The sequence below is a fragment of the Carya illinoinensis genome, chromosome 8 (assembly GCF_018687715.1).
Source record: "Carya illinoinensis cultivar Pawnee chromosome 8, C.illinoinensisPawnee_v1, whole genome shotgun sequence".
NCBI classification, from domain to species: Eukaryota; Viridiplantae; Streptophyta; class Magnoliopsida; order Fagales; family Juglandaceae; genus Carya; species Carya illinoinensis.
In genome coordinates this window covers 6,180,900-6,194,536 of record NC_056759.1, presented here as the reverse complement: position 1 = coordinate 6,194,536, position 13,637 = coordinate 6,180,900, and the positions used below count along the sequence as shown (strand labels likewise).

Genomic DNA, 13,637 nt, shown 5'->3' with positions numbered 1-13,637 from the left:
TTCATACGCTAATCTTATTTTCATCTTATTATATAAGATATTTCATTATATAAGATATGATATATTTATTATTATTAAATAATAAATAATTTAATAAAAAATTATTCAAAGATGATAAATGTGCCACATCTTAACATGGTGTATAAAATTTTTTTCACTAAATATTAACATTAATTACACTCCTATTAATTTTTACAAAAAAAATTATATTCACAAATCAGTGTAAAATGCAATGTCTCTAGACACTGTATATGATTAACGTGACAAAATTTAATTTGTAAGAAGAAATTTCAAATTTAAATATTGTAAATCAAATCATGTCACATTGATAATGTAAATAGTATGTTCTCCATACTAGCTTGTGAATAGAATTACTCTTTCTAAAATTAGAATATCATGTAATTATATATTGATATTATTTAATAATTAATTATGTGAGGATTGGAATTCATATGTTATTTTATTTATATATGCAATAAGAAATTGCACATGACTCGCCTTGTATAATTATTTTTTTTCTTATCTCCAAATTTTAAAATTCAGATAAAAAATTTTAACCATATGCTCGTAGAAATTTGGATGCTTGCAGCAGCCCAATCATTGCAATCTTGCAAATTGAATCTAATTTGGGTATCCTTAACAATAACAAGTGCTAAAAGATTTCTTCCTCACATTCAAAACGAGAAGATGGAGAGAATCATCACATTGAAAGATGAAGAGTAAATAACAACCAAAATGATGAAGGTGTTGATAACTTAAATCATCTCATATTGCAACCATTAATGACAAATGTTGAATATTTTGGCAACATAAACTGTTAAAAAGATCCTTAAAAAAGTACCATTCTCATTCTAATGACAACACAATAAGCTGAAACCAAAGCAGGAGGTTCTTTTTTTGCGATCTATGCTCCAAATCCACCAATACATGCAAACGAAGCTGATGGACACCATAAGATTGTAAAGTCTTGACTGAAGTATAGACTCATAGAATCCTTGAAATGTCTAAAAATCTATTAAAAACCTCAATTTACTATTTCTCCTAACTGCAAAATGATTTCCAAACAATTGAACCTCAGCCTCGATCTCTCCAATACACACCCACTTGGATCCTCTCTTCTTACTGGTTTAAGCTGGCTGGATACTTGAAGCCACTACGTGACCCATGGTAGTAGCACTGTCTGCAACCGAAGCTATATCTCCAAATTCAGATACCTCATTCATCTCCTTCGTCAGTACAGTCATATCTCCAGAAAACATGGAGAATGCCCCCATGTCATTGTTTAGATTAGAATTTGAAGCCGATAGCTTTCTATTTTCATAATTGCCGTTCACTTGTTGAGCCAAGGCACCTTCCCCAGCAGATATTTCTTTCTCACTTGAGCTCACACATGATCTAACATTTTGGGGATTCCCAATAGCTTCGATGGACGACATTCCCATAACTGCTTCTTGGACCGCAGCTGCATCAATTTGATCAGATTCTGGTCCATTATTGTCCAAAAGGGATTCCATACTGCCTACATTCTCACCTTGAATGTTGCCTACCTTGTCTCCAGAAAGTTTCTTCTTCAGCATTTTCTTTTTGAATCGAGCTTTCTTTGCCTTTGGAGGATTTGCTGCCTCCTCGATATCATTGACAGATTTGATCCCCCTTTTCTTGCTTGGGATTACTGTTAACTGTGAGTTGAGAAAGGGTTTCTCAGATGACTGAGTCGTACTTGACTGAATGGCTAAAAGAGCAGTTCTAGCAGCTTTAATCTCTGCTTCTTTCTTTGTTTTTGCTGCAGCTCCAATGTAACGAATCCCCCCTATCTCAATAGTACATGAAAAAAGTGGTACTCGGCCTGGGGTTTCATCCTTTTGACATTGATATAATGGAATTGCGTAATTCATCTTTTGAGCATATTCCTGAAGTAGATTTTTGCATAGTCCTGTCTCATGCTGCAATAAATACAGAAGCTAATGAGTGAGAGATATCCATGTCAAAAAAATTTACGAGAGATAGCAACCTACCATTATAAGTGAGAAATAGAAAATTACTAACTAATAAGAGCAATGAGCAAGTCAAATGAAACACAAATGGCTTTTGTTTACCGTATGGCAGTTGAAAAAAAAAAATACCTTTTTATAATGCAGGCTCTACATATTACAAGTGAAAATGAAAAAAAAGGATGTTATACAGGTACACAGGGAGTGTACAAGATATAAACTTAATTAAAAAGAGAAAAAAATTAAAAAATAGTGCAAACTATAAATAGATAAACAAGATTGGTAAGTGATCCGAGACAAAAAATGTTCTAAAGCAAACATCCTTCACTTCTGCCATCCTCTTGTTGCAGTCCTCAAAAGTCTAGTCATTCCCTCCAGACCTTCCTTTCATATTTTTTTTTTTGATATCCTTGGGTGTCCGGGCCAGCTTACGCGCACCTCGACTAATCCCACGGGGCCCTGAAGTTAATGACCAAGTAAACCTCCAGTGGCCCTGAGGGGACTCGAACTAGTGACCTCCTTTCATATTAATCACATGACACAAAAACGGATCAGCTTCCTAAAGTAGTCCTTTGTGGCTATCAAACCTGCCGCTCTAACACCCAAACAGATCTACCACTCTATTTGGCATAACCCAAATTGAGCCCAAACAACTAAAAATAGTGTTCCACAAAGGATTGGCAATCTCACTGTGAAGCAATAGATGATCTATACTATCTCCATTCTTCTTTTTCTTTGTTCTTTTTTTCTTTTTTAATCGGTAGTACTATCTCCACTCTTCTTGCAAGTATAACAACAATCCAACACTATCATGTGCCTCTTTCTAAGATTGTCACACATGAGGATCTTTCTCTAGAGCCACTGTTCAAACAAAGAAAGTCAATCTCAATGGAGCCTTATTCCTCCAAATTTGCTTCCGAGGGAGAGAAGCTACCCTAAGGAAGAAATGCTTTGTAGAACGATCTAATATCAAACTCCCTCACTTTGAAGGAGCCCAACAGCAAGTGGGAAGGATATGATAAAAGTGAAATTCCACTGGATGAGACTGCACTTCAATATGATGGTGATGATCACATGATATACCTTGTCAGTTCACATATGCATGTTTAGCCAGTCTACAATCCGTAACAAAACTTCTATAATGGCAAAGAGAGGGCATTTTGCTTTGGAAATCTTAAATCAATTGCCATAATCTTGTACAAGCCGCTTGACTAAGGCATGCCATGTAAACTACTGTCGATAGAAGAATAAAAGTTTAGCTGACAACAGGTAAAGAAAGAGGATAGAAAGAATTTAACGAAGCTTATAAGAACAAATAACAGCATGTATATCTTATCTAAAACCATCAGGCATTTTTATGTTTTATGCCGTTAAAAAGGATAGGGGTATGCATAGAACATTGTGATATGGGACACTGAACTTCAAACTAAAGGTGTCCTACAAGACAAAACTCCTTATTTTCAAATGAATTTTAAAAGGGGGAGTGTTGTGTTTACTTCTTACTTAGAAAAAAAAGGGAAGTGTTGTGTGGACTTGTAGTGATGGATTTGTGCTATGTGTAAGAAGAGTGGTGAGTTTGTGGATCATCTTTACTTCACTGAGAGGTAGCAAGGATGTTATGGGCTGGGATCTTCAACAAGACCGGACTTGCATGTGTGGTGCGTTTTGGTTGAAAGGAATGGTCGAAGCTTTGAAGATAAGGAAACATTCTTTGGATGAGCTTAGAGGTTTCTTTTTCCATACTATATTTCTTTGGGCTTCTGCTAGTGTTTTTAATGGAACCAGCTATCATGACTTTTTTGTATCGCTTTCTAGCTCTTAACTGATGTATACTTAGTGTTTTTTTGTGTTGTGTGCCGCCCGGGGGGGGGGGGGGGGGGGGGAGGAGAGGGGGCGCCCTGTAGTGTTGCATAAAACTAAGATCCTCAAGATCAAGAAGACCCAATCTCTACAAATCATTACTTTATTCGGCAGAAAAGCTGACAATTTCCAAATTTGGTAGCGAATAAACCATTGAAAATTATATAAATACACTACTAGATCTCGTATAGATTGATGAATTACAAACTCGTGCATATGTGTGCTTGCCCCCGGGGGGGAAGGGGATCCGGTATACTTTAGAGTCAAGCAAAAATTTTATGAGATTGCATTCAAGGTGGCTCAACTACCAAGCTTTTACAGTTAATTCATCGAAAGCATAGTTCAACTTACAACAGGCTGAGAGATGCTTTGATTAACTTCACAAGATTTAGCTAACTCCAACAGAGCAACTTCGGCAGCTGACTGCTCGGCTGCCTTACGATTGAAAAACCCAGGCAAAGAATCATATCTAACATCATTCACTATCACAGTTGATCTGAAAGAAGGTTCATGGGAAGGGCCTTCCTTGATAGTTTCGTACACAGGTGTAGGAAGTCCAACTTTTTGAGCATACTCTTGCAGACGGCTCTTGAATACATAGCAATTTGAAACACCTGCTGTGCTTCAGAAAGTGTGAGAAAAATAATTAAAGTACGAATCTCACCAAACATGAACATAAAAGGCATGAAAGGTAAAATATTTAATACATAATTTTCTGGCGAATATTATGTACAGGATTACTCTTCTTCCCAAACTCCAAGATTTCATTCAACCTTTGTACGCAAAACAGGTTAGTAAACTATAGGTGCATCGCTTCAAGAATTTCTTGCGTCTGAGAGGGTAGACCTGCTTAACCAAACCAACTCTGTCTAGATAATGCTCTTCAAAAGCATTCATTTATGCTACTACCCACCATCATCCATTGTGGAGGAACGGGTACAACCGTATGAACACATTTAGTACATAAAGTATGAAGGGAAAAAATCAGAACCAGTCCATCTCATTTTTAAAACAAGTATAAGACCAATAATATGTTATTTACATGCTGCATGTTGCCTCCCAATTGAGACATCTTTCAATGCTAATAAGGAAAGCAGTGAGAGAGTGCTTTAGGTGCTATGTCAAAGACAGCTGAAACGATTACCAATACCACTCGGAGACACCTCTTCTATTAACTGCTACACTTGTAGCTATAACACGATATCCTTGGTTCAGATAATCTATATGACAGCTAGATAAGTAACAAAATCAATTTTTTCTTTTCAGATGAGAAACCAAATTGTGGGAATGTTACTGCACTTGTTCTTTAACCAGTTTTACAACTTCGCACACGACTCCTAGACTCTCTCAATACTTTTATGTCAGAAAATGAATTCAGAAATCCCTTGTTCACGAACTATTATTTTAATCATCTTTCGAAACAATCAAATCCATCGTGTTAAATCGTTGACATCACCGACGGCAACGAGGGCAGAGGGGGAGAAAGGTTCTCCCGTTCGTGTCATATCTTCGGTTTTTGTACATCTCGAATCTTCAAATAACCGAACCCATAATCTGTATTTTCTCCAACTCCTAACCCTTGCTGCTATTTCCTCCTGAAATCTTGATAAATCTTATGTTTCTATCGATTATTAGCCTTCAATTGATTGTCTCCTATGCTCACTATTCCAGGAAAAAAAAAAAACCCAGTTTTCCAGAAATAAAAAAATACCCACAACAGAGATAAAACATAACATTCACAAACAAAAAATAAAAATCGGAAATGGGGAATACCTTGGAAACCTTCGTTGGTTGGCATAGCTGTCTTCTTTGAGGAATAGTTAATGTAACCGAGGGAAAGGTCTCGGTCTCTCCGAAAAAATGTGTAAAAGATAGAAGATGCGAGACTAAACAAAGTAGACACGGAGAGTGTGAGCCTCTGGAGTTGTTGAGTCCATACGATTGCGGAGAATCGGGAGGCGTGAGTAGAGATCCTCACGCGATGAAGCGAGAAGAGGGAATAGCATTTATGTATATCATGTCCGGTACTCTGCTGGAATATCTCGCGCACGCCTTTTATATTGGAATAGGCGTACGTGAGAGGTTTTTTCGGCCGAAAGACTCACCTCCACGATACCATGGAGGTGGCATTTTGAGCCCATCGATGGCGCAAGTTTTCGAATCAATACGCCCAAGTTATCATGACAATTTGATCGCCTCAACATCTAATTAATAAGAGTAATATTATATATAATTATGGAATGTATAAATATTGTATAATTATTTTAAAAAATAAAATTTATAATTAAAAAATTAATTTTTTTATATAAATTTTATATTAATTTATTTTAAAAAAAAAATTACGTTACATTTATATAATCACGACTGTAAATATTATTTCTCAATTAATAAATACCATAAAAAATCCCTTAGAAACTCTTCCATTCAAACAAAAACTTCACAAGTTTTTTTCTAAGTTTTATTGCTGAGATTTTAGAGTAAGCAACTCATGCGTATTAAAAAATAATTAAATTCACGTGAAAAAATTAAATTTTTTATAAATTTTTAAAAAAAATATTGTATAAAATTTTCATACTGTATTAACATTATTCATTAGATATTAATTTCACCAAATTGAAAATGAACTTATTTTGAAAAACATCTGGTTAAAAAATCATTCTTAAAAATTATTTTATAAATTGATTTGTATTAATTTAATTTATTATTATTTTTTAAATATACCTATATATAAAGCCAATAAAAAATGATTGACGGGAAGAGTACATGAACACGAACGTACCGATTGTCCTTCATTTTCCCTCGGTATGGTTTCACCCGTATGTATATCACTGTTCATAGTCGATGGGTTTGTCACCCTATAACAAATGACCATGTGTCAATTTTGTCACATCAACATTTATATAACAAAAGTTAAAAATAATAAAAATAAAACAAAAATAATTATACGGTGTTTGTCAATTTCTCTAGGTAAATTTGTTATCTCTCCACCGTGTATCCCGTCTTTTGGTTCTACATTTGAATAAATAGATGCATGGTTTTATAGGCATGCACGTGTTGTAGTTTTTGTTTTCTTATCCATGTTTTTGTGTGACACGACAGGGTGCATGGGATCCTTTGTTACTAGTTTGTTCTTGAGTACTAGTAAAAGAGGAATGCTACATATCATTTTATATTATATATTTTATATATTAAAATATTATTTTTTATTTTTTTATTTTATTTTATTCTTATTAAAATAATTAAATTATTTTATTTATCATCTACACACTACATATTTATTATAGAAAAAATGAAAAATAAAATAAAATAAGTATAGTGTGTGAAGTGTGAGGATGACAAGAAGAATTTTTCTTATTAAAATAATGGAAAATGAATATTATATATGAAAACTTTTATTTATTATTATTTTTAACATTATTCTCTCAACGTTCCTTTACGTGATACTAAATAATTAATTTATAAGTAAAATATAATAAATAATTTTTAATTATTAAATATTCTATTATGAAATGATAGAAAAATGATGATTAAAAAAATGATAAATAACATTACTATATATATATGTATATGTGTGTATATGTGTATATAGAGTTCAGTTACTATTTTCTAAACAATACTCATGTTATAGAAAAATAGTATATACAAGTCCTCACAAAACATTTATAAAAATATGAACCACACAAGGAAAAAGTGTAAAAAAAAAAAAAAATCACTTTTTATGAATGGAATTCATATTTTTACAAAAGACTTATACAAAATTTATATGTACTATTACTCTTTATAAATAAGAGGAATGCTAGGTTGTCGCCCAACAATGACGGTTGGAGTGCCACCTAGCAAAACTTTTATTTTTTATTTTTTCCTTCTTTTATTTTTATATTTTTTAAAAAAATTAAATATTTTTAAAAATAAAAAATATATATATACCAATACATTAAAAGTCACTTTTTTAATAAAAAAATTAAAACAAATAAACACATAAATAGTTAAAAGGAAGAAGAAAACTCAAACAATATAATAGTATTTTCTCGAGAGTCACGAAAATGCTTTTATCGACTTAAACATGTTGTCAATAAATAGTAACAGTGGTGTCCAGTCGCTGGTTGGCAGTTGTCCCAGCAGTTTATTTATATTTTTATTAGTATCTGAGCACTTATGTGGAAAAAATATAAATAAAATTTTCATTTTTCATCCTTCCACTTTTTAAAAATATTCTCTCCATACTCGCTCACCTTGTCTCCCATCCAATTTGTTATATTTGAAAACTGTAAATATCATTTATTAATATAAAATATGATTAATTTGAAAAACCCCAAATCATTCTCCCATATCACATATGAAAAGATTAAATTATTGTGAGGGGTTTGATGGGTGAGCATGAACCAAAGCCACATTGAAGAGGTGAAATCAAAACTCAGTATTTACAAATTCTCAGGCAGCATTTGGTTACCACAATGAGTTTAACTCAACCCAACTCATTTTATCTAATCATTACAACTTTTCTAACTTCCAATACAAAATATAATAAACAATTCGACTTTTTGAAATTCCGAAATAATAATAATATTAAAAATAATATTCTAATAATATTTTATTCAACTTTCAACTCATCTCAACTCATCATCCAAACCAGGCTCGTTATATTTTTAGAGCGTTTTATGGAATGATATTAGACGTTGTGGTTATGGAGCAAATACCATCTTTCTTCCATTTATATGCACTCAAAATGTACAATTTTTAACCGCAATGCCAAACATTTAACTCATAATGAGAGATAAAAGTCAAGGAGCTTCACATTTTTCTGGCTTGAAGTAGCCAAATATATTTTTCTGTTTTGCCAGTAAAAAGCCTACATGTCTTTGGTTACTCTCTAAAATATTCATGCAAAATAAAATAACTATTCAGCATTAATGCCACAGGCTAAAGCAAAAGCCATGCCTAGAATTGACTGGTTTTTGTTCACAGCATATCTTGTCCATGAAGGTATCCATAAGCTGTCCGGCTAAGCTAGGAGGGTCGTCAAGCAAAGTAGCCACGAAGACATTAACCACCCTTCTCTCTTGCTCTGTGGCTTTGAGGCTGAACCAAGTGAGAAATTTTACTCTAAAATCTTCATCCAGGTGCCCTTCATGCTCTAACAATTTGACCACTTGCACGGAATGCTCATAATCAATTTCCTCTACGCGCTTTTTACAACCCATATCTGGAACTGCTCGCATTCCACTGCACTTACAAGGAGTGGAAGGAGAAACAGTTTCAATGAAAAGAGACGGCGAGCAATACCTTTCACTCTTGCTCTTGTTGATGTCGACCAACGGTTGAAGCTTTGCAGGAGGTGCTAATTTATTGTTACCAAACTTGGTTGACTCCACCTGAAGATGATCTTGCCCTATAATTGTATGTTCTGTCTTTCCATGTTTTAAAGCTGTAAAACAGCTTCTATCCGATGTGGGTGTCTCCCATTTAGCTTCCAAAACACCCAATACCCCTGTGCTGCTAAACAAAGAAACCTTGCAGAAATACTCAGTAGAAGGGTGAAGGTGGCTTATCTTGAATCTCTTCTCTGGCCTAAATACAATGAAAGTGGGTTGCTCTGGATAATCCTTCATGACAGACTTGCGATGCCAGAGTCTGCAGCCTAGGTATTCTTTTAACAGATGATCTTCATATTCTAGCACAATGATCACCGAGGTAGGGGTGGAGTCTTCAAACTGGATCCGACAAGCTGCTATAAAGATTTCAACCAAATATCATCAGCGAAAAAATAAAAGCAAGTTCTAAAAGTGGTAAACAAAAAATGTTATTTTTTCTTCATATTCATGCATTGGCTATGTTATTCCAAATTCAAAAACTCAAAAATGACCCCACATCAGGTCATGAAAATTAAGATCTCACACTTTGAAAAAGAAATAAGCTTACCAAATGGATATTTCTTTTCCATATAATCCAGGCAAAACGTCGAATCAAAAGATGCCACAGCAGAAGCACATAACTTCTGGACCTCAGCACCACAAGGGAGTCTGTTGACGATGCAGCGTGCCATACTTTTGCATACCTGATCTAGAGGGCCCACTTCATCTTTCAGTATTTTCACCGCAGAATCCACTGTCCTATGCACTTCTTTGTATAGTGCTGTTCCCAAGAGAATCTTTTGAGCCAAAGATAACCGTAGACATAGTACATCCACTCTTCTAGCCTCCTTGGCAACCAGCAATTGTTTCCTCCAGGTTCTGCAGAAACATAATATCAACCAGCCAATTCTTTCGCATAGTATCTTAGCAATAAAATCTAAGAACTTAGCAGGATCAATTTACCAAGTAACTAAGTGAGTGAGTTACCATGTCATAGTTTGCTTTGGGATTAGGTTGGTTAACTCGATTTCTAATCTCTGGACCCTTTAAGTTAGTTAAGTCGGTATCCACCTAGCAACTAAAACCTAACATTAGAGGAACACTCCTGCCCTACTGAGTTGGCATGTTGGAGATATAATTCAAATCTGTCAAGGCAGTTAAATTGCAAACGCCTAGCCAGGTTCTTCAAACTGCTAAGGAAGTAACAAGTATAACTGGCAGTAACATTGCCTATATATTTGCATTGTGAGAGATTTTTAAACAAAAAGTGTCAATGTGTTATACAGCTGTCAACGATTAGTTGAGTTTTCAAGGTCTGGTTGTAACTGCCCAGCTGTACTAGATATTATTCATCAAGTTGCAGCAAAAGTTAATTTTGTCTAGAAGTTCATAGGATTTACCTCATTAGCCCATGGATTTTTCCACATGATACACAATAGAAGCTTCCATCCAGCTTTTTACAACATTTATTCTTCAAAATACCAGCTCTTTCATGCTTCAACGCACATTCAAGATGGCAAGACAATCCGCAGAGGTCATTCTCACAGGTCAACCACAGACTAGGATCCTTGTTATCATCATAATAATGACAGATACAGCAAGAACATCTCTTGCAAAAGGCATCCTCTGGAGTTAAAGAAGCCTTGCAAGCTACATTCTGACACAGCAGAATTTTCACATGTTCTTCTTCATTGTTTTCTGGAGGAGCATGATTTAGGTCAGTCAATAGTTGAGAAGGAGGGACTACATTCCTTTTCCTTTTTAATCCAATACGAGCAGGAGAAAAGGCAAATGAATTTCGCCCCTCAAAATTCTGAGAAACTAACTTTAGAAGGTGTTCTATCATTTGAGATTTTGTGTATCCCGTGTACTTTCTCTCTTTGCCCATTTCAGCACAGATGATTTCGAGAAGCTCTGGACGGGTAAAAGAACGAAGAATATCTGGGGCATCTTTTGACCATCGGGCAATCTCGTGGACTAGTGCTCTTTTCTCTCCCAAGCTTAGCTGGCTATATTTTGCAGGATCAAGTGCACAACCTTCAAATATGAAAAAGGAATCTAACTTCAACTTCAGATCTCCAAGGTCACATCTAGAACAAGTTTAACATGACCGAAAAATTCTCAACAAACCTATGAAGGAAAGAGTCGTCTTTCACATTCTCCAATCAAGTGTCCACAGTACGTATACATATATATATAATATACTTATCAATATGTGTGTGTGTGTGTGTGTGTGTGTGTGTGTGCTTTCTCTTAACTGAGGTAGTCAATCAAGCAGCAATTGCAGAACTGAAAATGACCATATGAACAACACCCATAACCCCCAGAGATCCATACTCGAATAAAAAAGCCTTGTCGAAAAAAAAAGGCATCACATTCCAAAAGTATCATCACATGCTGGAGCATGATCTTGTGTGATATATCCAGTTACATTTCATAAATTCTTCCCCCTATAGTATTGTTTTGTATGCTAATTAAAATACAAATAATGTACAGGTAGCGTATGGGACATGAGCTCATTGGCATTGAATCCTCATCTTTATTGCCCAGTATTTGTCCAACTGTTTTAAAACCCTTTAAAATTAATTGACAAACACCGGTCACATAAACTCATTCCCAAATTTGCCAACCATCGCTTATTCTAGTAAACAAGATAAATCAACTCTAAACATTAAAAAATGTTGAAATCTCAGATATCGGCTTTAGGAAAATTAGGAATTATTGAATTGGTGAATATTAAAACCTCGTTTAAGAATTATAACAAGCTACGTGAAGTTCAAGTACTTTCTAAAAATCATACCCAAATCTCTGACAAACAAGAATGCTTCAATCATATCCTCCGATAAAAACACTTTAAATTTCCACTCCCATGCAGCTGATATAAATAAGTATGCTCTTAAAACGTGCCTACGCTGGTGAAAAAATCTTCCTTAAAGCTTTGACAACCACGACTAATATCAGTACCCATGCACTGATATTCCTATCAACGCTTATATTAAGAAAAGCGCACGCACATGTGCATACATATCCAAATAAGAACAATAAGACTGTAAGATTGATAATCAATGTTAAAATCCAGAGGAATAGATCCCAAACAATCTCACCCAAACGATAAATTAATAACCCAAACAACCACCAAAGTAGAATCATTGTCAAGAACCCACAAATTACTACATGGATGTGAAAGAAAAAACCCAGAAAACTCACGCATTGCCCGACATTCATTCTCAACAATACAGCAGGCATTACCACTTGTGATAAAAGGAACAAAACCGAAAAAGGCAAAGGGAAAAAAGTACAATAATGTCACAGGCATTGTCCGAGAGAACAATAACGAGAATAGAACACAGAACCATCAATTGGAAGAGCTTAGGGCGAAAAACATATATCAAAAAACAAAAAAAGGGAAAAAGAAAAAAGAAAAACAAAAAAAGAAAAAGAAAAGGAAGAGAAAAGAGAACTGACCTGATAACACCGAGTCCATGCCTGAAAACCTTTCTTCTGGTTCGCTCATAATGCTCGGGAAAAAAATAACCCTTTATCTAACGGGTATATTTTTAGACAGAGAAGGGATTTCAAGAAGCAAAGAGAGAAGAAATACAAGTAACAAAACTTACGAAAACAGAACTCTGAGAGAGAGAGAGAGAGAGAGAGAGTCAGATGCAAAAGTGGCATTCCAGTAATAAATAGAAAACAAGAGACATGATGATAGACAGATTCGGTATGGATATATTGCTTACGCGAATCAGAGATCAAAATTCCATAAAACTGAGCGAACAAAGCGATTGGAGTCCTAAGAGGGGTTGGTGTCTCCTCTTGCTTTCCGGCTATCCAGTTTGCATGACTTTAGTTTATTCCATACCACCATATAGCAAAGCCCACGCGCACCCCCATTGCTCTCACTTTGAACTCGATGTAGTCGAGAGGATAACAGGGTTTCGGGTTTCGCCCTTATTCACTCCTCTCTTCTCTCTCGAGAGAGAGTGAGACAAAAAGCAGCGCCTCGACTATGGTTGGTATTGGCAGTGGCACGGCGCGGCGGTGCTATTGGGCGAGTCCCTCCTTTTGGTTGCTGTGCACTTACGGCCCAACTGTTTTCGTCGATGTGCCTGTGCGCCTGTGGAGGACCACATTGTGGGCCTTTCTCTACTCGATTTTTACCCAATCAACTTACTTCTAATTAAGCTCCATTCATCATACATGTCGATACAATTCCTGCTGTTATTCAAACTCAGTCAATGTGATTTATTGTACTATATCTGTAGCTACTATTCATTATTCACTTCTTCTTTCTTTTTGACAAGTGATTTTATTAATTTATATTTTTAATTTTGGTCGCATTTTTTATTTGAAATCAACGAATATGACTGAAAATGACAAGATCTTGTATAAATAGAAATAGCTGTATTGAATGGAATGTGGTTTTTGTTCAAAA

At 35.0% G+C, this 13,637-nt stretch overlaps 2 protein-coding genes across 5 annotated transcripts; both read right to left on the bottom strand.

Annotated features, from left to right (window-relative positions):
• Positions 1 to 736: 736 nt before the first annotated feature.
• Positions 737 to 5,956, bottom strand: LOC122319053 (double-stranded RNA-binding protein 1-like). Of its 2 annotated transcripts, none has more exons than XM_043136928.1 (3): positions 5,625 to 5,956; positions 4,203 to 4,465; positions 737 to 1,943 (listed from the first exon to the last, which is right to left on the bottom strand). In XM_043136928.1, the coding sequence occupies exons 1-3, from the start codon at positions 5,647 to 5,649 to the stop codon at positions 1,128 to 1,130; spliced, it is 1,104 nt and encodes a 367-aa protein (XP_042992862.1). In that variant the 5' UTR covers positions 5,650 to 5,956; the 3' UTR covers positions 737 to 1,127. The 2 variants fall into 2 exon arrangements, with proteins under 2 accessions (XP_042992862.1, XP_042992861.1); XM_043136927.1 differs by having other exon boundaries at positions 4,203 to 4,468; positions 5,625 to 5,955.
• Positions 5,957 to 8,619: 2,663 nt separating this feature from the next.
• On the bottom strand, positions 8,620 to 13,353 carry LOC122274221 (VIN3-like protein 2). Of its 3 annotated transcripts, none has more exons than XM_043083236.1 (5): positions 12,943 to 13,351; positions 12,668 to 12,744; positions 10,603 to 11,239; positions 9,771 to 10,081; positions 8,620 to 9,579 (listed from the first exon to the last, which is right to left on the bottom strand). In XM_043083236.1, the coding sequence occupies exons 2-5, from the start codon at positions 12,714 to 12,716 to the stop codon at positions 8,759 to 8,761; spliced, it is 1,818 nt and encodes a 605-aa protein (XP_042939170.1). In that variant the 5' UTR covers positions 12,717 to 12,744; positions 12,943 to 13,351; the 3' UTR covers positions 8,620 to 8,758. The 3 variants fall into 3 exon arrangements, with proteins under 3 accessions (XP_042939170.1, XP_042939169.1, XP_042939172.1); XM_043083235.1 differs by having other exon boundaries at positions 12,668 to 12,831; positions 12,943 to 13,350; XM_043083238.1 differs by having other exon boundaries at positions 8,620 to 9,576; positions 12,668 to 13,353.
• Positions 13,354 to 13,637: the final 284 nt, after the last annotated feature.